Source organism: Anolis carolinensis, chromosome 3 (genome assembly GCF_035594765.1).
Source record: "Anolis carolinensis isolate JA03-04 chromosome 3, rAnoCar3.1.pri, whole genome shotgun sequence".
NCBI classification, from domain to species: Eukaryota; Metazoa; Chordata; class Lepidosauria; order Squamata; family Dactyloidae; genus Anolis; species Anolis carolinensis.
In genome coordinates, this window is record NC_085843.1 from 29,529,913 (window position 1) to 29,554,951 (window position 25,039).

Consider the following 25,039-nt stretch of genomic DNA (forward strand, 5'->3'; position numbering starts at 1 on the left):
TACACACTTAAAGCACTCCTGAGAGATGGCAATTTCATCTCTGGTTTTAAAACCTTTACAGGAGACCCCACCACACTCTGAGGCAGCATATTCCACTGTTGAAGAGCTCTTGCCATCAGGAAGGTCTTCCTAATATCCAGGTGAAGTCTCTTTTCTTGCAGTTTGAATACCGATTGCTGCCTTACTGTTTGGCCTCCTGCAGTCTATCCACTAAGCTTTTTTGGTCCAGCTTTTCAGTTTCAATTGCTGCCATTTCCTAGCAGATCTGGGACATAAACCTGCATTGAAGCCCAAAAGAGCTGATACTTCTGTCAGGATGGAAGGAAGTGGGGTCAACAGCCTGATCTAATAATGCATGACAAATGAATGTTTCCCTAGCTGTGAGACCCTTTCCAAAATCAATCCTAGTAGATCCCCAGTTTTGAGTCCAATTTTTTTCCAGGAAAGAGACTTGTCCCATTTTCTAAAAATGTAACTGCCCTTGGATCTCATCCTTAGAGTGTGGATAAGGCCCATCTTTTTGGCATAGACTCAACCAAATCACCGTCAAAGCTCCTGTTTGCGTTCCAGTCAGGATGCTCTGTCACTTATTTCAAAAGCTTTATTCAGGGGCTACGTAACAACAAATTCAAAATTAAAAAAAAAAGTTCTTGGAACAAGACCTAAGGAGATTGAAAGGGCTTTTTCTTATCATTACTAGTTTGTAACTGGATGTAAAGGTATAGCTGTTGGAATGAGCATGATGTGTCCTGATAACCTCAACAATGGCAACTGGGTGGTAATTTTGAATTTTTAAACAGAATGCATCAAAACAGCATTATGATCTTAATAAATCCTGTTTTCCGGATTGCCTTTACCTCTTGGCTCTGTCATTCCTTTCTGGAGATCTTATGACAGGGCTCCACAGAAAGAATACATATCAGTGCCTATTGATACAGCCGGAGTGGTAGTCTTTGAACCAGAGAAAATGTCCTCTTACAGGAAAGGTGACCAGGGACAAGTCCCCTAGTACTAAGTTACTTCTCTGATCATTGACCGAAAAACCTACCAGGAAATAGAATCAGCTTCAGATGTGTGTCAGGTACACATGTGACTGCAAGTATCTCATCACCTACTTCAATTCATACTCTGCCAAATCAAAAATGCATGAAAAGTGGTTGTGCCAACTGTTTTTTATTTATGCTAAGCCAGCCATGGGAGCTCCCCATTATGTAATCTAGCTAGTTGCTGAGCAGAACTAGCAGCATTTGCTAAAGAAGTCAATTAGTGGATGAATAAACCTTGTGTTCAGTATAAAGAGAGGATGAGATTCTAAAAAAGTCCCAAATACATCTGAAGCAGGGCACAAAGTTACCTACTTTTGAACTTTTCATCCTTGAACATCGCTTTGATATGCAGCAATTAGCTAGTGATGATATTTAGCTAAGCCCCATGAAAAGTTTCATCTGCATCAGTAACTTGAGCCAGGAGATTGGGTTACTAGAAGGGAAAAAAGCCACACATAGCAGCACATATGGATTCATGCGTAACTGATGGAACAGCACTGAAGCAGGAATTGTCCACAGAGAGGACAGAACTGGAAAGTGAAGGTCTGTTTTACTGTACCAGAATAAACATTGGTTCTTGTAAAGGTGGGGATCAGTAGAAAAATAATGCATTTTTTTAAAATTATGCATCCTACTCTACTCTGGTTCACTGCAAACATCAGAAGTGATTATATCACACATTTCTACAACTCTAATTGTTTGGCTGTCAAGTTTGATGTCTAAGTCTACAGTATATTAATCAGCTTCTACTACCAACTATTTAACAGCAATTGATACACAAACATTAACAGCCAATAAGATAGTCAGTGAAAGCTAGGAGAACTTTCATTTGTTGTTTCTGCATATCATACTAATGTGAAATGGTAGGCAATTTTTTCTGGCCAGTGTGTAACCATAGGATGAAAAACCATATTCATTTCCCATTCATAAATATGGTTTGCTTTCTGTTATTATTTTTAATGAGTAAATGGAGATTAGTATAAGAACAGAACTGGTGTGTACTTTCTTCCCAGTGGTGGTGCCTTCTATAGACATGGAAACGCATACTATACATACTTGTATATATGTTGACCTGAGGAACGCAAACGTTTGAGGCCAAAATTATATTTTGATGTGACACATGAATAGGTCAAGGGCCATTTTGTAGAGGAGAAAGGGCCAGTGCTTCCTCATGGGGCCAGTTACCCATGAGTATTGCCACAATTTTCCCACTCAGGCACTCAAAAAGGGCAGACGCTGAATTGTGATGGACAAAGTAAAGGGGGCGGGGGGGGGGGGCGTCAGTGCTTCATGTGGCTTCACCGGGACAGATTAAACTCTTGCCTTTTACTCAGGGAGGGGATAATTCCTTATTTAGCAATATAATCCACAGGTGTTTTATGTACACTATTATATATAAAATTCTTCACCAGAATATTTAATTTTCTTCTGTTTTATTCAGAATCCATAAAGAATGTTTCAAAGTCTTGATCTAAGTCTGAAACAAGGGCATCCACAAAATCTTCTAGTGATGGATATTTCTGAAGCATACCTAAGGAAAATAACACAGGGAGATGGTCAAGACATTTTGCACAGCCCTAAAATGACTGCAATTTGGGAGATAAAAATCAGCATCACGACCCTCCACCAAAAAAAAAGACTCTGATTATTGGGAAACTGATTCAGAAATTACATAAACATCTACTTTCATCTACCTTTCTTAAAATGCAATGTTACAAAATGCACACAGCTTGAAACAAACCCAAGTATCTTGCATAAAATATATCATATGGTCTTATTATTACCATTTCTATTTCGGTTTCCCCATCACTCTAGCAATATTCCAGCATCAAATCATTTCACCTCAATGCTTTATTGCATCCTACATCCCTGGCCCCAATGCTGTTGAAGACAAAAGTCTGAACTGGCAGCTCCTCTATGTGTCCTTCACTCACTATGTCAGCTGAGATGATGCATGGCATGTGAGGCTTGCTTTGAGCTTAGCCAGCTCTTTTGAAGCCCCAACTTCAGGACTAAGCCAGCTCTTAGAAATGCCAGCTAAGAACAGTCTGCTGTATGAAATCAAATCTGCTGCAGAAGCTTTAGTTAGAAACCCAAAGTTCAGGGTCATGACTACCTCCACCCTGTAGTATGTGCATATGTGTTCTCTGGAACATACATTCCCACTAGAAGAATATACATTTAAAGATACATAAATACAGTATGTATTTTTCATGTATCAGGAACTTAATATTAAATTTGCAACACTGCTCTTGTTATGATTGAGCCTCATGGCTCTGTTACTGACAGACGTGGGCGTAAGACTCCTCGGGAGTCAGATACTCTCGAGGAGCGAGAGAGAAAAAGACTGCGAGACATATTTGCAGCACCATCTGACGAAGAATCTTTCGAAGGGTTTACGGAGAGAATGGAGGAGGGGCTGGTTAGCTCAGAGGAGGATGAGATGGATTGGACTCGGGTAAGGGAGGAATTGGGGGCCACTGGCCATGATGGGGCAGAAGATGAATGGGGACCTTCAGGATTAGACCCATGGCTTAGCTGGAGGGATGGGACGGGATCCACAGCTGGAGATGCTGTTGGGCGTAGTCAGAGGTGTTCCAGCTCTGACGAGGAAAGTGATGAGGAAACGCCCGGGTTAAGGAGGACAGCTGACAGTGATGAAGATTTGTAACTGGCATAAAATGGGGCTTGGGAGCAATTGCAAATTGCGTCAGGCAAGGTAATCTGGGCAAACGCTTGGGATCCGTGTGTGTGTGGGACGCTTCCCTGAAGACTTGTGTACTTTCCTGTGCTGAGACGTAAGTTGATTGGAATCCAGGGTCAGACGGCGGGAGGGATTGTGTGGGCATTTGTTTGTGCAAACCTGTGCTTACTCTTATTAGCTTGACCTTCCGTCGTCTTTCTGACGGACGCCATCTCCTGCTTTGAGAACCCGGACTGAACTGACCACGGCTTGTCTTCCCCCCCTTCTTGGACTTGGAAAAACTACAAACGTCTGCTTCTGGCTTTGATCTACGGAACGGAACTGGTCTACTCTACTTCTACAATCCTTGGCTGAATTGCTCGTGTTGGAGATCCTGTCTACTGTGTGTGTGTGGGAGCGACGCAAGTTACTCTAAGCACAGTGCTGGCAGCAGAGAGGAATCTGCTGCCAATTAGTTGCATTCTTTGTATCTTTTTGTTCCTTGGCTTTCGTTCTGTTAATACCTAGGCTGAAGCAAGCAGTTTGTTTTTACCCGGATTAAACTCCGGTTTAATCCGGTTTATCTTTTGAACATTTACTTTTGTCCCCTTTTTGCTCCTAAAGGCAAAAATTGCCTGGCCCTTGTGTTTTTACGGGCATTTTTGAGTTCTGTAATCTAATAAACTCTGTTACTTTGAATCTTGTGGCGTTCTGTCCTTGACAGCTCTCCAGTGAAAAGGGAGATACATTTTAGGATGATATGATCTATTTAGGAGTGGATCTGGGCAGGAGGCAGACTGCATTGGATAATCCAGAACATTGGATAAGCGAAGGCTGGATAAGCTAGACTCTACTGTAGTGCAGTTACAGATGTATAATCGGGTCCATAGCTGATCTGTATTCAGTACCCTAAACCTAAATGCCACTTCAGCTGACCTTAAAAGCTAGCAACTGCATCAGGCAAAGGATCCATTCATTTTCTGATCAGATGGAATGGAGGACCACGCTTTTCTGCCAGAAAGCTATGTGGCAATAATCAGAAGCCAGGCCCCTATTGGAAGTCCTTGTTGCAGCCCTGCTTGCTTATGAAAAGAATGTAGAAACATCTTTCTGGAGTTCAAATCGAAAGGTGAACAGATTTTCATTGCCCAATTGTGGGGGTCAAACCAGGAGACACTACAGCGATGTAAGAAAGCCGCCAATCTAGGATACCAGCTAATAATGATGATGATGATGATGATAATAATAATAGATGCTGCTTCAGCAGCATTTAGAGTAACTAAATCTAGCTGAGCACTTTAATAAGTTTCTGCAAGAATCAACTAGTTTGATTAGGTTTTTTGCATATACAGTAATAGTTCCAAAGATCATACACCTCAGCAGGAAGAGAAAGGGTCCAGATCTTGAGGCAATCTATAACTGTTTCTAAAAAGAGCTCCTTACTAGCCTCTTAGATCACATCATGATTTTAATTAAGTCTAAAATATGTGCTTTGCAAGTGACAACAAGAAAGCCCAAAAGAAAGTTGGAGTGGTTCAAATTTTAAAAAGGGAAAGGACTAATAAAAGAAGAGAATTAAAATATATTCCAATACTTTCATCATCAAAGGTAGTGTACAAAGCATTCTGAATATTTAGCTATGCTCATTACTGGGCTGTACACTGACCACAAGATTTGGTTCAGCCAGCAATTAATTGTTTTGGAAAATGACAATTTCTGCTTATATCCATTTAGATCTAGTCTGCTCTGACTTGTATCCAAGACATGAGTCAAGATTCAGAAATCTTAGGCTTTGTCTTTCAATGACTAACATCAGAAGTTCAAAAATAGCTATAAACCTGTCAGAACTGGAATTTGGAGTGGCCATGGTAGCCCCTTAGGACTTGTGTCTTCCATGTTGGATTTAATAGGGTACAAGGAGTTGTATTATGTGCCTTTAATTGTTTTTAAGTAAAGGTAAAGGTTTCCCCTTGACATTAAGTCTAGTCGAGTCCAACTCTGGGGTACCTTATTAAAAGGGTACTGAAATAACATTTATTTATTGGCAGAATAAATGTATAGGAATAGCTACCTAACCTGAGAGAGGCACCGTTTCAGTTAAATATATTCTGGGATTTTGTTCCTGTCCTTTTTGTCGTTGTTGTTTGTTTAGTCACTTCCGACTTTTTGTGACTTCATGGACCAGCCAACGCCAGAGCTTCCTGTCGGCCATCACTGCCCCCAGTTCCTTCAAGGTCAAGCCAGTCACTTCAAGGATACAATCCATCCATCTTGCCTTTGGTCGCCTCTCTTCCTTTGTTCTTCCATTTTCCCCAGCATCATGATCTTCTCCAAGCTTTCCTGTCTTCTCATGATGTGGCCAAAGTACTTCAGCTTTGCCTCTAATATCCTTCCCTCCAATGAGCAGCCGGGCATTATTTCCTGGAGGATGGACTGGTTGGATCTTCTTGCGGTCCAAGAGATTCTCAGAATTTTTCTCCAACACCACAATTCAAAAGCATCTATCTTCCTTCACTCAGCCTTCCTTATGGTCCAGCTCTCGCATCCACAGGTTACTATGGGGAATACTATTGCTTTAACTACGTGGACCTTTGCTGCCAGTTTGATGTCTATACTCTTCACTATTTTATCGAGGTTGGCCATTGCTCTCCTCCCAAGAAGTAGACGTCTTTTGATTTCCTGGCTGCAATCTGCATCTGCAGTGATCTTCACGCCTAGAGATATGAAGTCTGTCACTGCCTCCACGTTTTCTCCCTCTATTTGCCAGTTATCAATCAGTCTAGTTGCCATAATCTTGGTCAGATAATTTTTGACTCACCCTTGTATATATGAATTAGAGTTATGAAGGAAGTAACCTGATTACAGCTAGGCAATCAAGGTTTTGCTTTCATGACTGTTCCCCTCCCCAACTCATACACACTTTTCAGGTTTTCTCCAAAACTAATGCCCCCCCCCCCATTTCATTCAGGAAATAAAAAGCAAATTTGAGGGGGAGGGTCAGCATTTGAACCAGCAAAGTGGTACATACCACAAGAGGAATTGAGAACCAGTAAGAATTGGGGGGGGGGGGGGCTAAGTTCTGATGAAACACCATAGTCAGAACCCTTGTGATAATCACATTACAATTTACAGAAGGAGGACAAAAGGTACTAAGAGGTATTTAGCATAACAATTACTTCCACCCCCTTTCCCTTTTGCCCCTGTTAGGTTCTTTTTTAAAGCTCTGGGCCACCTAGGCTTTTGTTTTATGCACTGAGAGATCCCATCACTTGCTCAAACATTTCAAAACTTGAAATGACACATTAAGAATATTCCATGATTACCTCCCACATGAAAGAAATGCAGAGGAAATAGTAGTCCACACTGTAGTCACATGTGGAAAACTGGACTAAAAACTTCAAACACAAAGTCAAACTGATCAAAGCTTTACCACGCAAATGTTCACACACCCTAAGGATGAAGAACCCAAGGATCAAATAATAATACCAATAATCTCTTATAACTATAAAGTTGAAAGTATGGGATATAAAACAAAATACATAGCTATTGAGTTCTAAAGGAGATCTAACAAAGCCAGCTGCCATTTTTAAAGTTGTGAACTTATTTTACAAGTATAGCCTGAGTATGATTCCAACTCAGTCCCTCCCAAGCCTAAGGCAACTTCAGAGATCATCTCTTTGAAGTACTACACCTTCAATACTTGGGCTGACCACACCTTTTCTGGAAATGGTTTCAATCACAAACAATTGAACACTGAGATACTCTTGCAAAAAATTGTTCTCTTGAAATGTCTTGTTTTGGTTCTATTCATTTTAATTATTAGTGGTTACTGCTGCTTACAGCTACAGCATAAAACAACTAAAGCATTAAAGTATTATAAAATTCAGATGAATCTTCAATAAAAATATAACATCCGGTTAAAACCGGTTATAATTTTCACAATCAAAATATCCAGGAGCAACTGCAAACAGCTCCCATATTTAGTGTTTTCTATAGGATGATGGGGAACGTTTGGCCAATCAGATGTTTTAGGTCACATCTTTCACTGTTTTTCTTTACCACTGACCATAGTGTAGGTAAATTTAATGCCTGAGTCAGTCGGATCATAAGGGCTGAAAAAACCCCAATGTCGTCCCCAGGGACAGGCTCTACGCTCCCTCTGGTTTGTGATCATTGACTATGGCAGTTGAAGATGTTGATGCTGAGTCAGACTCTCCTTTGTACAGGAGAGTATTTGTACAGGACAAAGAGAGAGGGTAGCCGCAAGTGGGGGCTGGCGAGCTTGAGGAGGTGCTAGTTGTCCACTCTGCAGTGGTCATCTATAGGTCCAAAGAAATAAGCTCGACTCCCAGGGGAGCGATGGATGAACTCACAATAGTAAGGTTCATGACAGGGATGCCTCCGGTCACAGTGAGTTGGGGAGTACTCACAGTACCAGTACTGCCCTGGGGGTGATATCAGGTACCCCCGGCTGTAACACCCTGGGCTCTGTGAGTGAGATTATTAGAACGCTGCGCCAGGGACTGGCTCCTTGGGTTGGAGCGATAGCTCCTCCAACTGAGGAGCACCAGGAGGGTGACCAGCAAAAGCAGTGTCTATCGTCCAAAGCAGACAATATGGGTGGCAACAGTAAGCCCATCTCCGAGCCTGAGGCACCGGTGTCTAGCTCTGCCACAGCTATAGAGTGTGTGGCAGGGATGGTATCTTGCAGGGTGAGCGGTAAGTGGGCTGTCTCCATGAAAGGGAGCACGGCCACACCCCCATGTCCAGGTTGCATTGCAACTGCCAGGTGCACCTACAAAGTTCCTCCTGAGCAGGCGGCTGGAGGTCTGCGGGCAAGCTCTGTGACTGTGCAGGCAACGCAGCCAGCACCGGAGTTGTGGCAAAGGAGGCCTCCGTGGAAGGCGCCTTCTTCTTGTTGCTGCCCCCTGCAGCATTCTTAGTAGATGAGGTTTGTGAGCACTTGGCATGCTTCCTTTTGTGTGCCTGCGTGAGTTCAGGCAGCTAGGTGAGGTCTGCTGCTACACCCCTTGATGGAGCAGGTGGCTCAGATGCTACGTGGCGTCCCGCTGGCGCGGTGGGGGGGAGGGAGGACTTTTTCATAAAGAAGTGCATTTAGCCGCACTTTGCAGTTCCTCCAAGCTTGTGGCATATATATTCGCTAGCATAATCTAAAATGAAAATGGAAGGTGATATTGGTAGGTTTAACTTGCAGTTGGCTTTATAGCAAAAGTGGTAATCTTTGTCCAAATGAAAAGTGGAGAAAAGTGATCAGAAGAAATCAAGCAGTGACAACATTGATATTACCTTGAACCATGAGTATGGGCTCTTTTCCACCTCCATGTGCCAGCATTTCTCTGCGATAATTCTCACCCATTGCTCTGAAGGAAGAAATGGTATTATTATTTACAGTCACCTGTAATAGAGGTCTAATGAAGTCTGGCACCTTAAATGTGGTATTAGTTAAAGCAATTTGAAGTTATTCATGAACAGGAAATTCTCTATGTGACATCAATGGGTTAATAGCATTAAAACTGATGATTACACATACATCATTATATGGGAAATGCATTTCTGTAAGCAGATAGGCATCCAGGCAGGTGCAAGTCCCCATGTTAATTTAAGAGTAATGTCATGGAATTTCAATCTGCCTCCAGTCTGGAAAACACATAAGCAGGCACAGATCTTTCAGTTGTCATAGCAAGAAGCGGGGTCTCATGCATGTGCTTCATACCTTCAGATGCAGGAAGCTCTCCAGCTCCCCATATAATCCTCTGTTTGAAGCTCTAATTTATTTGAAGTATTTTGCATCAAAATGGAGAAAGTAACTCATCAGGAGTACAGTGATGGGCTCGATGGAATAAGCTATGCTTATGTTTCTTTGAGATTAGAAGTGAAAGAAGCCTTTTTATCCTATATATTTCTATGACATTAACAGTTAATTAAATGGAAATTTTAGCACCTGCAGCTTTTGTGGTCATGGCAGTGCAGTGATGGATGACCATAAAATGGTCTGTCATAATAGCACCAATTTACACGTATTATGAATGCCTTTATTTTACACAGGCACACACATACAGGCACACTATGCTAGCAAAAGCCATTATACAATACTTTTTAATAACCAGCAGTTTTAAAACAGTGATAATGAAATAACAAAAATACCATCTCTAGACACTGATAATCCTGTTAATTTCAATTCACGAGTCCACTGCTTCATAAACTGCACATGTCAACACGAAAGCAGATATAAAGGCTTGTTTCTATTTAAAACAAACAAAAGGAGGAAGGAAAACAAAGGTGGTGGCACTGTTTCAAACTGCTAAATTTATGTCCCTGATGTCCCATATGTGTGAATGCACATATGACTGAAGTTTAAGGCTTCTTCTTTCCCTAATACCTACACTTATTCCTATGCCTAGATACTTGGACATGGAGAATGAGGTGAAATTGTAACTATAAAATGAAGCAAATGTCAGGACCCCAATTATGGGCCTGCCATAAAGAGCGAAATTTGGGAGAAAGGATTTGCTAAAGTATATCAAAAAGTGTCAACGTAAAATAACACTGAATGTATTACTATTGCTGAATATAAAAATTAGTAAGTTAATTGGCAAGTGAGAGTTAGAGTGCCATTAGATTATGGGAAGAATCAAAAGTTTTCTATGCAACTGGATTGATAAGAGGATGGGAATGAGGGAGGAAGGAGCTGAGGAGAGATGCTACCAGGTTGGTTTCCCAGGGGGGAAGACAGTGTTAATAGACGTAATGTAATGTTTTTAGAGAATTATGTTTTTGGCAGGCAAATGTAACAGTAGAAATTTTGTTAACCAATTAACATATTACCGTGCACATTTTGAAATAAAATGTGTTGTGACTGCGCCTTCGGGGATTATGGTTGTTGGTGATGGAATTCGAAGAGGAAGAAAAAACCCTCATGATGAGGGTTCACTGGAGGAGTTGCGCAGGAAGCGTCTTAGAGAGTTATATGGGGGATCTTCTGAGGAAGATTCAGATGGGGAGATGGATGCTGAGGAACAGGTGGTGGCTGGGGAAGCGGGCACTGAATGGGCACAGCCACCGGAGATGTCTGGGGATTTGGGGCCTATGGATACTTCTGAACCTGGGGTTTCTGCAGGAGCTGATCCCAATTGGGATGCTTGGAGAAGGGAGGATGGTTCTTTAAGTGTTCATGGGGCTAAGTGTGGGCAGGATGATTGGGACTCCGACAAATTGCTAGGTACTCCAGATCCACGAGCTCTAGCTGTGTGGAGTTCAGACTCCGAGTAGATTTGGGACACCTGGTGTTTGGGTGTGAGTGTTTGGTCACCCAGGAGGAAGGGGAATAAAATGGGAATGTTTGGCCACTGCACTTTGCGTGTGGCAAGGTGTTGCTGAGGCGCCATTGGGATCTCTGTGTTTCCATGAAGACTGGACCTGGACTATGATTTGAATCTGCTGTTATCACCTAGCTTGGCTCTCGCTGTGTCTTATCGTGGACCTGTTTCGGATGACTGCACCCTCTTCAGACCTTGGATCGGAATTTGACCTTGTTACTGCCTTTGCCCTGTGATTGATTACTACTATCGGCTTTTGACTCCTGGCTTGCTCTTTGGACACCGCTGTTATCTCCTGACCTGATCTTGGAATCCCGGACGACGTCTTTTCACCATCCTTTTGGAGCCTTCGGCTTTATCCACATTGTGGAAGCAGTCTACTGCATTCTTGGTTTGTTTGTTTGTTTCCTGACCAATTTGGTGTTTTCTTTTGGGAACTGTTCCTTTGAAAACTACAGAGCCGGCTGGCAGGGCTTGGACTCAGAAAGTGCAGTTTGCACTAAGTTCGTTTAGCTTGGTTTTTACCTGCTTGTGTTGCTGAATTATATTTTTGTTTGAACTGCCCTTGTAGCACTGATAGTGAAGTGTTTCAAGGTTTTTTCTGTGTTAACATTACTTTTTGGCTTATCTGCTGAATAAACTCTATTTTTGTTCGCTAATTGGCGTCTGACTCTTGACAAAATGTCTTTATAAAGTAGTGAAATTGATGCTAACCCTTAATGCATTGTAGTACTGCTTTTGCTGCCTTTTCAATAAAGTTTCAAACGAAGTTATCCTTTGTTTGAAAGTGAGGCGGTTATTGAGAGACAGGCTAAGCCTACAACTGCCTCCATCAAATGATTATTGTTCTCTGCCTTTTTTAACTGTCAAAAGTGTTCAGAAGCTGCAGTGAGTATAAAAATACTGCAGCCCTATAGGTGTGCATTTCAGAGCCCACATAATACTGGTCCTGCAAGAACTACACTGGCTCCTAATTTGCTTCTGACCTCAATTAAAAGTGCTAGTGTTGACTTGCAAAGCCCTAAACAACTCAAAATTGCCTTCTCCCATTTGAATCTGCTGGAAATCTGGGATCTTCAGAGGAGGCCCTGTTGCATGCCCCAACACCTCACAAAGTTTGGTTGGTGGGTATATGTCACAGGGCTTTCTCTGTAGCAATGCCATGATTTCAAAGCTCTCTACCAAAGGGAAGACTGACTCCGTCTCTTCTAACCTTCCAGAAAAATGCTGCTCTGCATGGCATTCAATAGTTGAAATTGCTGGTTTTAACAGTTTCAAACTTGGACTTGAGGACTGTTTTTAGACTACTTTTCAATGTTTTTAAAGAATATCTAAAATTACTTTAATATCTTCTGTTGCTTTAATAGGATTTATTGCCCCATCACCTCAGGTGTCATTGTGGGCTGGAAGTGATACAGAAATGCTGGGAAGGAAGGAAGGAAAGAGGGAGGGAGGGAGAGTATTGCTGTTCTAGGAAAATGAAACTATGAAAATTAACTTTGTGTACATTTGTACCTGTTGAATGGATCCTGCACAAAACACTTTTTCCATACCATGGAGGCCACAGCCCTAGACATGAGGTAGGAATAATATTTGGCACCATAACCCACAAGATGGCTGAATCTGAGTTGCCAGGCCTGTATGTGAGGGAGAGGAGAGGAGAGGGGGGATAGAGAATTGTTAGAATGTCTCATTTGAAACTAAATGGTTTATAAAGATGTGGAGCAGGAATCAATTTTCCCAAAGAATAAACAATGCAAAATTCACTACAGACCAACAGATATGAAAATGCAGGTATTCTTAGTTATAGCCACAATATTTCTTTTTGAAGGATTAAAAAAAAATCACACGTTATTTTCCATATACAGGTTACACACAATGTTGCACTTGTGTGTAACCTATACGGAAAATAAGATAAGGCTGCAATAATCTGCCCGCCCACTCCCTCGGAAAACAACAAAAAACAAAAATCCAGCAGCAGCAATCATGTTCTTGTGACCTTTTAAAACAGGACCTACCAAAATATAAGTTGGGGGATAGATGAGATGTCTCCTATAAAATATTCTTCATTGGTTTGTTTCTGTATTCATAGCTGATTGCTATCACTGGTAATTCTATTGCTACTCATCCATATACTGACAGGGTTTTATGAATCTGATTTTTCTTCTACATATTGCATAGTTCTAATAAAGTTGGTAACATCTCTCCAGAATAAAGGAGAAGTGATTTCATAGAATGAGATCCAGTAGATTGTCCAAGTTTCCATTCAATTCAAAGTGGGAACAATGAAATTGACAAACGGAATACTGAACAAACCTTGTGGTGTACTCTGATTTCCCCAATTCGCAAGAAAGGCTGGAGTGCATTTTTAGAGGTTACTTGATAGAAGTTACTGCTGGGTTTTCTTTTTATGTAAATCCAAAATACCCAAACCAAGGCATGTTGGCTACAGACAGCATTTCTGATGTTTGTTTTCAGTACATTATAGCAATTTAATTTGACTTGGGATTTGTAACAGAATACACTCCTATGTACATATTTTCTGCAACACCTGCATATTCTTGTAAGTGCCATTTAAAATTACTTGGTTCATTACTATTTCCTATACCATGGCTCAGTTATAAATCAAAATGGCGTAGTCAAGGAACTAGAAAACGACTAAAACTTGGAAGGGCAGCTATGAAAGAACTAGATAAAATTCTCAAGTATAAAGATAATTATATATTAATGTCAGAATCATCCATGCTAGAAGATTTCTGAATTCTATTTATGGTAGTGAAAACTGAAGAAAGCTGTCAGAACATAAAACCAACTCATTTTAAATGTAAGGCTGGAAGAGTGTTGTATGTATAGATATCACAGACTACCAAAAAGACAGACAGATATATGAGTCTGAAATAAAATGAAACCTTAATCCTGACTAGAGCTCAAGATGAGTAAACTGAGGCTATCATACTTTGAAACATCATGGAGTGACATGACATACTGAAATAAACAATTATGTTCATTAAAGTGTAAGGAAATCAGGTAAGAGACAGACATGATTATAAATTGAATGATGCAACGAATAATGCCACAATCTGGTATTTGCAAGATGTAAGTAGGACTGTCAATGACTAAAGGTCTTGAAGCTCCATCATTCACCATAAGTTATTATTATGTTTAATAATAATTACCCTGCTTTTTCTCTCCACAAGAAGATTTCAAGCTGTAGCAACGTATCAAACCAAAACAGTATGAAAAAGTGATTTTCTGTCAATTTCAGTTTTTTCTCCAAGAGGAAAGAGTTGATTTGATCTCTTTCAAACATCCTACATTAATGAAAGCCTTTAAAACAGACATGGTCAACTGTGGAGGTTGCAGAAAGTTTACCTAAATTAGCTTAATTTGTTCTCAACAAATATATTAAATTTTAGTTGTGTTATATTCTTGTATCTTTTGCACAACACAACACATACTTTTATCCCTTGTTCTTAACAATGACACCCTACACTGAAAAGTTAGTTCCAATTATTCTGAAAGAATATTTTCAGTGGAATCTGAGTTCCCACCACATCAGTAACCTTTATAGAACTTGTACATCAATCTTTTCAATGATGTAGGAATATATATTTTTACACATCTTATCAGCTCTAAGATATACCTCTAAGAAAGTTGAGAATAAAATCAATAGAGAGGTGAAGATTATGGGTCAATTAATAACTATGAGTTTCCAAAGAACAGATTCCTGAGAAACATAGCTATGTAACAATAAAATTCCACACTAAACTAAGGAGATTTCTTGAGGATATTAAATAGTATTTACAGCAGTCTTCGCTAATCCATGAAATTGTAGTTCTCACTGACATTTCTATTTAGTTTTCAAAATCATTTGTGATCTTTGTCATTCATCTTTTTTGACAATTCAAATAAACTTCTAATGTTTCAAATTTCCCTTTGGACCCCCCCCCCCCCACCTCCTGGGGCTATATATACAAATATGCAGAGCACACATCTTACTGAAGGTCATGTTTCCAAGTTGCAAGTGAGTTGATGAAGTCTTCGGCTACATTATCTACTCCTCTAAAGTATGCAATAAGACCTGAAAAAGCTGTAGGAAAACATTCCAGAACTTTATTAAATAGTGGTGTGTTCTACAGCATTGCCCAAGGGTTATGATAACATGCCATGTGTAGGTCATGTTCCTGCCTGTTTTTTCATGCAGTGTAACTGACAGAAATGAAGGTGCCTGGATAATCTATAAAATTAATCGTTAAATATGCCTGATCCTCATCAGCCTACCAAGAATTATCTTGTCTGAAGCTTTTCCAAAACCCCATACATGGTTTTTATTAGAAAAAATAAAAAGCCGGCCGCTTTCTTGTGGCCAAGAGTCTTAAATAAGACACACATTGGCTATTCTCTAGGATTATAAAACAAAGTTTTAAGAGCGTAAGTACAATTCCCTACATTCTGTTTAGCACACAAAACCTTTGATGCAGACTGTAGACACATGCTATCTAAAGAGTTTGGTTAGAACATTAAAGCTGTTAACAGCCTACATTCGTCGATCTTGATAGAATCATTGAGCAAACTGTCAGGCACCACAAAGTCAAATTCTGATCTGCCATGTGTTAAAACAATAAGATTTTTTTTACGGAGGAAGGCTCAGCTGCATATAATAGTGAAAATTAATATAGACATTCTTGGTCTGAGGATTTTCAAGTCTCAAAAGGCCCCACCATCTTGGTGAGAAGCATTTGTCTATTCAGGGAGCACCCCTACTCCCAGATTCAATTTGCCTTGCAATGCAAGAGGCTAGATAGTGTGATGATTGTTTCCCATTAATCTTATGGTTCCTGACTGCCTTGAACTGCCCACTAATCAAGGAATAAAATAATGAGAATTTGGGAAGAAATCTTAAACTGACAGCATATGGAATTTTAATGAGCAAATATTTTGTCAATTATCTTCAATAGAACTGAGAAGTAGAACAAACAATGAAATCCAGACTGTCATAAAAATGGGGAAAGATATTATAAGTGTTACATAAACCACCAGGAAATATCTGTACTTGTTTCTGAAACAAAAAGCTATTTGGGAGGGTTTGGTGCTACAGATGTTAGTGTTGGAATTTTAGAAATCCAAAATTACTGTTTGAAGAAGAAATAGATATTAAACTATTAATAGTAATTCAAGCTTTTCTGACTGAAATAATACACTATTTTGGGTCAGAGTCTTAGAGTGCATCTATACTGTAGAATTAATGCAAATTGAAACCACTTTAACTACCATGACCAATAATAATAATAATAATAATAATAATAATAATAATAATAATAATAATAATAAAACTTTATTTATACCCCGCCACCATCTCCCCGTGGGGACTTGGGGCGGCTCACAATGTTACAAAAGTAACAGCGCAAATACATTAACAATACACACAGTTTAAAACACAAGAAGATGATAAAACAAGTTAAAACCAAGATTTAAACAACAGTAATAATATCAATAGTAATAATATCAAACAACCACCAATGCAATTCAGTCAACTTCAATGGTGGGGGGACTATAGCAGCAATATAAGATAAAATCATTAGATTAAAATATCCCAGTGAAAGGAACCTAATAACATTCAGAATAGAATTATAGTTATAATGAGGCTGGTCATCCAATGGCTGTCTCTCCAAAGGCCAGCCCAAACAGCCGAGAAGGCCCCCTAATGCTATGAAATCCTGGTATTTTTGGTTTGGTGAGGCACTAGCACTCTTTGCCAGAGAAGACTAAACACCTTGTAGAACTACAATTTCCTCAAATCCATAGCACTGAGTCATGGCAGATAAAGCGGTGTAAAACTGCATTAATTCTGTAATACAAATACACCCTTATCTGTCAGAAGGAATAATGCAGTTTACTTTTAGTGAAATGAACTACATAACACTTTTATATAAGCAAACAGCTTTCAGTTTCATGAAACTTTGATTGTGGTGTATGTGTAATACGGCACATTCCCGTAACTATTGTATGGTGTCAAATATCCTAAATACAGGAATTTTGTCTTATCCTTACATGTCGTTCATGATAGAAGTAAGGCAGCTGGATCCCTGGGATAGCTTTTAAGTCACAATTAATGGAATCTTAAGATATGGAGGTCTTTGAACAGCTGCTAGTTGTTGAAAAGTAACAGCAGGAGAAGGCTGTTGTATTCATGCCCTGCTTATGACCTTTGCAAAAATATCTGGTTGACCACTGTGGGAAACAGGATGCACACATTCCTTCATCTTTACACCTGCTCAAGCACTGAGTCGGTTGGAGTGGTATTCTTCTATGCTGCACAGGTGGGGATAAGACATTGTGGAAGGATATAGGAGAGAGGCTTCTTGCTGAGATACATTGGTTATGGAATTGGAGAGCCAAACGTGACTTTTTATGAAAGTCTTTAGGATCTAACAGCCTATATGCTATAACTTACACTAGTTTAGATCCTGCTATGTGGTTTTACTCTCTCTTATTTTGGTGATAAAAAGACTAAAAGTATATTAAACCATTTAATTTTTTTAAAAGATTATTGTTGTGTCCCAGCCACCTGCGTGACTCCTTTTCATCCAAACACCACACAGTTCAAAGGTATTTCACAATAAGTAAGAGGTTTATTAAGAAAAGAGTATATAATAGAAAAGGCAGGCTCAAAAATGAATAAGCAACTATTCAAAAGTCATTTCAAAATAATCACAATAGGCAATCACCAAGGTACTTTCAAACTCCACACTTTAAAAGCATTTTCAAAGTAGCTTGATATTCTTGGGCATAACAATTAACAATGACTAACTCTGAACATAAATCCTAAAATCCCAAAAGGTAAAAACAAGAAACTGTATTCCAAAGGCTTGAAAACTTGAACAAAGAACTGTAATTCAATTGAGAAGCACTAATCATAAACAGGAAAGCAAGGGACAGAATCAACGGCAAGAACTCTTAACAGAGCTCCCAAAACAGACGACTTTACACATGAAAATCCAACGTTGATTTCACAACTAACATTGTTGCAGATCGCTTAAGAATTCTAACTCTTACCCATTTTTCAGCCTCTGGGAAAAATGTAGTTGTCCCTACTTTGCGCTATCTCTTTGGAGATAGAACGAAGCTAGAACTAATGGCTATAACTAATGACTGAGTTATAGGCAGAGTCACTGTCTCCTCCATATTCCTTTCAGAGTCAATCCCTGGAAGATTCTCATGAGAAACACTTTCTGTTTCCCTAACAGCAGATCTAACCAAAACATTCCCATCTCCAAGGAAACCTCCTAAGACCCCACTAAAGTAACAGGCTCAGAAGTAAAAGCCTCAGGCCCCAATAAAAAGTCCCCCTCCCCATCCCCAATTAAACTGCAGTACAGTTATCCCCTAAAAGCACCAAACCCTGTCTCACCCTGGGAGACTAAACAGGGTCACCTCTAATTAGTACTTGGATGGAATACTACCAACAAATACCAGGTGCTAAAAACTATATTTCAGAGGAAGGGACTGGAAAACCATCCCTGGATATTTTCCTGCCTTAAAAAAACACCCTAAAATGTGTGGGGACACTGTAAGTTGACAGGCAACTTGAAGACACACACACACACACACACACACAATTATCTTGAGATGACTGCAGAGAAGACAGAACTATCCAATGAAACAAAAGGTCAAGATTCTCCTTTGATCTTCATTTTCAGAGTGACTAATTTGAGGAAGACCCTATCTGTGACTAGGTGGAAACACAGCCCTGGATGTGGGCCTCACTACAGACACAAGGGACATCAATCTTTTTATTTAAGTATGTTTAGTAGTAGATTAAATGTGATATATTTGCTGATTGCCTTTCATCCTGCCTCCATATTAAAAATTACACTTAAACCTGCTAATAGCACTATAAAAATTAAGCAAGAAAATCATTACCGATAAGTAAGAAAGGGTCTCAGAATGCATGATTGAAGTGTCTTAATTTTGAGTTTTCTTCTAATTTGGTATTCCTACAGCCTTTTAATAGTACAACCGTATGCATGGAGCTTACTCATAGGTTACTAAGCACAAGCACAGGGCATCAGCCAAAAAAACAAGAAAAAGACATTTTGAAGTCAAGAACATGAAAAAGAAAAGCTAAAACAAAAAACACCCCTGAGATTTTGAAAAGTGGGTCAAACAAGAAACTAAAGGCTTCAGTTTATAACACTTCTATGTTTTTATTACCAAGTCATAAATAAACCCACGAGACAAGTGATATAAATATTTTTGCAGTAGTTTACACTAGAAAAGAGGAAAGGAATTTAACATGCAATTAACCACTTAGGTGTTTCTGGAAAGATTCCATATGGTCTTAGAGAGAGAGAGAGAGAGAGAGAGAGAGAGAGAGAGAGAGAGAGAGAGAGAGAGAGAGAGAGACATACAAACATACATACACACACACACACACACACACACAGTAGAGTTTCACTTATCCAACATTCGCTTATCCAACATTCTGGAATATCCATTGCAGTCTGCTTTTTAGTAGTCAATGTTTTTCTAGTCAATCTTTTCAATACATTGTGATGTTTTGGTGCTACATTCGTAAATACAGTAATTACTACATAACATTGCTGTGTACTGAACTGCTTTTTCTGTCAAATTTGTTGTAAAACATGTTTTGGTGCTTAATTTGTAAAATAATAATGTAATTTTATGTTTAACAGGCTTTTCCTTAATCCCTCCTTATTATCCAACATATTTGCTTATCCAACGTTCTGCCATCCCATTTATGTTGGATAAGTGAGACTCTACTGTGTGTATGTATGTATGTGTGTGTATGTGTATATATGTATGTGTGTGTGTGTGTGTGTGTGTGTGTGTGTGTGTGTATGTAGGCACTAAGGCAAAACTCCCATAAGCCATTGCCCTGTCATTCATATATATATATATATATATATATATATATATATATATATATATATATATATATATATATATATATATATATATATATATATATATATGAATGACAGGGCAATGGCTTATGGGAGTTTTGCCTTGGTATTAATAGGACTGGTTAGTCACAACTAACCTGTGCAATCTTATACTTATCTCCTCAAATGTAAAGCTCATTTGAGGTCAAGAGAACTTACTTCTAGGTATGTGAGGGTAGGATTACAGCTTTAACTTTATTTGGTTTGGGATCATTTTCTGTAGTTTTCCTGTTTAAATGGAAAAAATGAAAGGCTTACAAAAACCCAAGATTCATGTGCTGATTTCAAAGTACCAACTTTTGTTATGGTTTTGAAATCCATGTTGAGTTTATGAAACCACCCCTATAAAGTAAGCACCGCAGACTATTTACAGAATATTCCACAAAAGGGTTTGTTACACATTAATTTAAGTTTCCCTTTCCTTTGCACAGTCTCTTAAAATCTAGTTTTACGGTGTACTTTCAGATGTCACCGTTGAAAGCTAATCTAGGGGTATACAATATGAATAAACAAAAAGCTTTTCCACTTTAGTTGAAACAGTTACAAGAATTCCAGAACTGAGAGATGTTCTCAAGACTGACTCTAAATTCTTATTTTAAAAAATTTCCTGTGTTTATAAATTGAATGAAAAGAGTCAAACTGTTGACATCATGCATTTGATTTAAAATGATCCTTTTCTATTTTCTATATAAAAAGTACAACATCCAACATTTTTGAATTATAGATGAAAAGCACTCTAAGCACCAATGGCAAATGTAGGCTAACAGTTATATAAAGTAAATCCCAAGTGTTTTGAAGTGGTAACTTAGGACTTTTTTGAGGCTTTATTCTTGGAATTTGTTCAACTCTGCCTACAGAATCGTCTCTAGTTGTCAATCTTCCTCCCAGCCTATTTTAGTTAGAGGAAAACCTCTTTCTCTTTCTAAACAAAACCAGAATTATATGGAAAGTGGAGTCACTTATAGTCTTGAAAAAAATTCCCCACCCATTGAAATACAGTCCAGGGGATGAAAATGGGACAAACAAACATTAGGCCTCCTAGTGGGTAGGACTGGCCACCAACCGGGGAGCTGGAGGAGATACAAACGGGCTGCAGTGTGGACTCTGAGAACCACACTTGACTCACCCCTACCTTATAGAACACCTACACTAAACTTGTCAAAGAACAAAGCATTCTCTGTAGTTTATATTCCAGGAATTAGGGGAAATGTGTCCCTCCATTTATTCCTAGACTACAACTCCCAGAAGGCCCAGTCAGTTTGGTTGATGACCAGATGATGAGTTGTGGTCCAAAACACCACTGGAGCAAAGATTCCATGCTGTAGCTGTAAATTCAGCAAGCTAGCCATATGTTGAAGACCACAAGGCACTAAATGCCTCATGACTCACCACGTATCTGCAGCCCACTTAGGGCAGCAAATCCTGTCCCCCAATACGCAACAATCTGATGGACTGTAACATAGTGCTGAAACTGACCAAATCATCTGCTGACTGGAGACTACTCACCAAAGCAGACTCTATTACGCATGGCTATCACTCATCACACTCCAGTTGAAGAAACAGGAAGATTTGTATATATTTGTGTCACTGCATTGCTCTCAGTAATGTCATGTCAGAAAATGTTGAATTTCACCTCCTAGAATTCTGACCACTGTCCATTTGGAGCTCTAGGAATTCAAGTCCAATAATATAGAACCACTGTTCTACAGTGACAAGAACATACCATTGTTCGGGGAAGGACACATGTTAACATGTGTCATGATGTGTGCATGACAATGTGTGGAAGGCAATTTTTGAAAAGGAGCAAGAGAATAAATTTTAAGCTTTTGCTTCTCTCTCTGCCCTGAACCATTTTACAAGGCTTTAACTTGTTTGTGATTAGCTTCACCCTTGTTTCTAAAGCAAAACCACAGAATGAAAACATAAAACGAGAAAAGCCCACTTCTATTCTGCTCATGCAGTATATGGAAATTTAAACAAATAGATTTTACTACAAAAGCAATATGGAATACTTTTCTGAGGGTTTTAGTTTTGAGTGAAGGAAGATGACTTTATTCTGTATTTTAATCTAAAAAGACACTGGTTGCTTTTCATTTTCTTTTAAAACAAGAATTTGCATTAACTGGTACTCACAGTATTAGGAACATATGGCAATCCATAAAATTTCTCTTGCGTTTCCTTTAAAATGTCTGTGGTTGATTTCTCTAGAGGATGTTTCCCATGGTATATTTGGTCCAGAACAGCATAAAAGACCTAGACAGATAATATATGTTATACTTGACTGAAGCTCAGGCTTGCTATTCACTGTGTGGTTAACCAATCCAGACATGTAGTATTATTTAAAAAAGATTAAAGAAAACGTTTCCTTTCTTTTTAAATAAATAAATAAATAAATAAATGCAAAACATCATATGGAATGATTTTGTTGACAAATACAGTATTCTCATTGTATATAAATATGGATCATAGTCTGTCAAAATGAGCCTGGTATTTTCATAGGTCTTTCATTCTGATCCTAAAGGATTCCATGTTACATCAGCTGTGTATATAAATTTGTGTTATAAAAGTATCCTTCTACCTCCTCACAACTGTTCAGATCCTTGGCTGTGTAGATGCTATACATTATCAGAATTAAGACCTTCATTTCTTATATTCATATACAATACTATGCAGGTATGTGCACACTTGGTCTTAATAGGAACAAGTCAAGCAGAGATGGAGAATCTTTTTCTTAGATCCTCCAAGTGCTTTTAGAGGTCTTTCAAGAACTACTGTAAACAGCTTGGTACCATTCTAGTGCTGGTGCTAATTATGTTGGACTCAAGGTGACCTGGTTCAATCTAGATTATATGCAAGGAGATTAATCTTCAAATAGCAGCATACAGATCCCCAGGGATCACAAGGGCAAATGTGCTACTGCTTCTGCAACTGAAGTAAGGTCTGCTAGTGCACACTTTTCCTCTATTAATGTTATACTGGATTTAGGCCAGGAACACCTCTCCCCCCCCCCCCAACCAAGCCAAACCAATTTAGCAGGTCCCTTTCAAGCAACTCTAGCACACCTTAAGATAAAACTTCACCTGGAAGATGACAACCCACCCTGGTCCTGCAGGCTGTTATAAATTATTTTATAATTTTTGTGCATTTTAGTTGTGCATTTAGCTGTGGCGCAGCTGGCTAGTAACCAGCTGCTATAAATCACTACTGGTCATGAGTTCGAAGCCCGGGTCGGGTTAAGCCTCCGACCATAAAAAAAAAAAAAAAAATATAGCCCCGGCTTGCTGTTGACCTAGCAGCCCCGAAAGACAGTTGCATCTGTCAAGTAGGGAAAATTTAGGGACGCTTTATGCGGGAGGCTAATTTAACTAATCTACAACACCATAAAACTGCTCACGAGGAAAAGAAGAGGAAGAACAGCCATCAATGGACGGTGAAGCAACAGCTCCCCCTGTGGCCGGAAATCGTGAAGCTGGAAAGATGTTAAAAAAATTGCCTCTGTGTCTGTCTAAAACTGAATGTTGTTTGTCTATTGGCATTGAATGTTTGCCATATATGTGTTCATTGTAATCCGCCCTGAGTCCCCTTCGGGGTGAGAAGGGCGGAATATAAATACTGTAAATAAATAAATAAATAAATATGGAATAAATATGATTAGATTTATTATGCTTTATTTAATTAATTATTTTTACTTTCTTGGCTAGTTATTATAAGTTTTTACTGAAGTTGTTTTATATACTGTCACGATTTGGTTTGTTTCATTATTATGTCATTGAATTTTTGCCACTTTTGAATGGAAACCACCCTGAGGCCCCTAGGGGAGATGGCGCGGGTTATAAATAAAGATGATGATGATGTTGATGATGATGATGATGATCTTAGAATGCTATCACTAAAACACAAAGTCTGGAGGATTTGGCTTTCCCCTCCAAATTTTCCAAATGTTACAAGTTTTATATCTTTTAAAAAATTTCAGTGTATTGTTTAAGGCTTTCACAGACAAAATCACAGGGGTATGGTTGTATTCTAGCAGGCTGTATGGTTGTATTCTAGCAGCATTTTATCTAGATGTTTCACCTGAAGATGCCAGCCACAGCTGTAGTAAAATGTCAGGAGAAAATGCTGCTAGAAGACATCCATACAGTCCGGAAACCACACAACACCCCCAAAATGCAGTGCTTTCTCTAAAGAGACAAACTGAGCATCGCATATTCTTGATTCCCAAGAGTTTCTCTCTCTCCAATGAAATCAGCATAATTTGAAAATGCTTAACGTTGACTGGATTGTACGCAGATATTCACACATTTTAAGAAGGTCGTTTCTTGGCTCTAAGAACCACCAATTATCTGCCTTTGCTCTGTGGAACTTGGCAAAGAACATTACAGCATGACCTTGGGTAGGACAAGCCACCCACGACTTTCTGGTCCTCATGTCTGGAAGGCTATAAAATAAAATGCTTTCATCATGTTAAGAAAAGCAAGATAATATTTCTGACACAGGAAATATGAGAAAGATGGTATTCCATATGACTTGGATACTGAAAAAAAAAACAAAAACAGAAGGCCTGCTGAGTCTTGGAAAAAAATCTAAATTACTATGAAACTCCACAACTGTTAAAGACACACCAGTAGTTTTACCCTAGAGCAATTTTATTCCAGGTTTTAATAGAGCAAAAGTTACATTATTTGAGATACCAAAAAGAGGGAGGGTCATATCTTAGAGTGGCTTGCCCATATAAAAAAAGGCCTTGCATATTTAAAAAAATCCAAAAGTTTGTTGAGGTTGTTTCTAGCATGAAAAAGGGTTTAAAAATCCCCTCTTCCTCAAAGCAATTCAGTCTAGAAATGATTCTTTTGATGGGAAAAGGAAGAGCTAAATATCTTCCATTCAGAATTCCACATATGTATTTCCAGTCCAACTGTGGCTTTGGAGTCAACTAAAGGGGAAAGAGCTAAGAATTTAAAGGTATAATTATCTAAGCCTTGATATCCTGCCGTGGTTTGGAAGAGA

The 25,039-nt window shown here is 39.1% G+C and overlaps 1 protein-coding gene across 2 annotated transcripts in view; it reads right to left on the reverse strand.

Moving 5' to 3' along the window:
* Positions 1-2,462: 2,462 nt before the first annotated feature.
* The window catches only part of mipep (mitochondrial intermediate peptidase), a 57,212-nt gene continuing 34,635 nt past the window's right edge, over positions 2,463-25,039 (reverse strand). Inside the window, exons 16-19 of one of the 2 annotated variants that reach the window (XM_003219272.4) lie at positions 22,166-22,285; positions 12,582-12,703; positions 9,037-9,110; positions 2,463-2,577 (exon numbers count right to left, since the gene is read on the reverse strand). In XM_003219272.4, the coding sequence (XP_003219320.1) occupies positions 2,480-2,577; positions 9,037-9,110; positions 12,582-12,703; positions 22,166-22,285 (414 nt within the window). In that variant the 3' untranslated portion in view covers positions 2,463-2,479. Of the gene's footprint in view, positions 2,578-7,521; positions 8,901-9,036; positions 9,111-12,581; positions 12,704-22,165; positions 22,286-25,039 lie in introns of those variants that run through there. The other variant, XM_016992653.2, reaches the window with a different exon arrangement.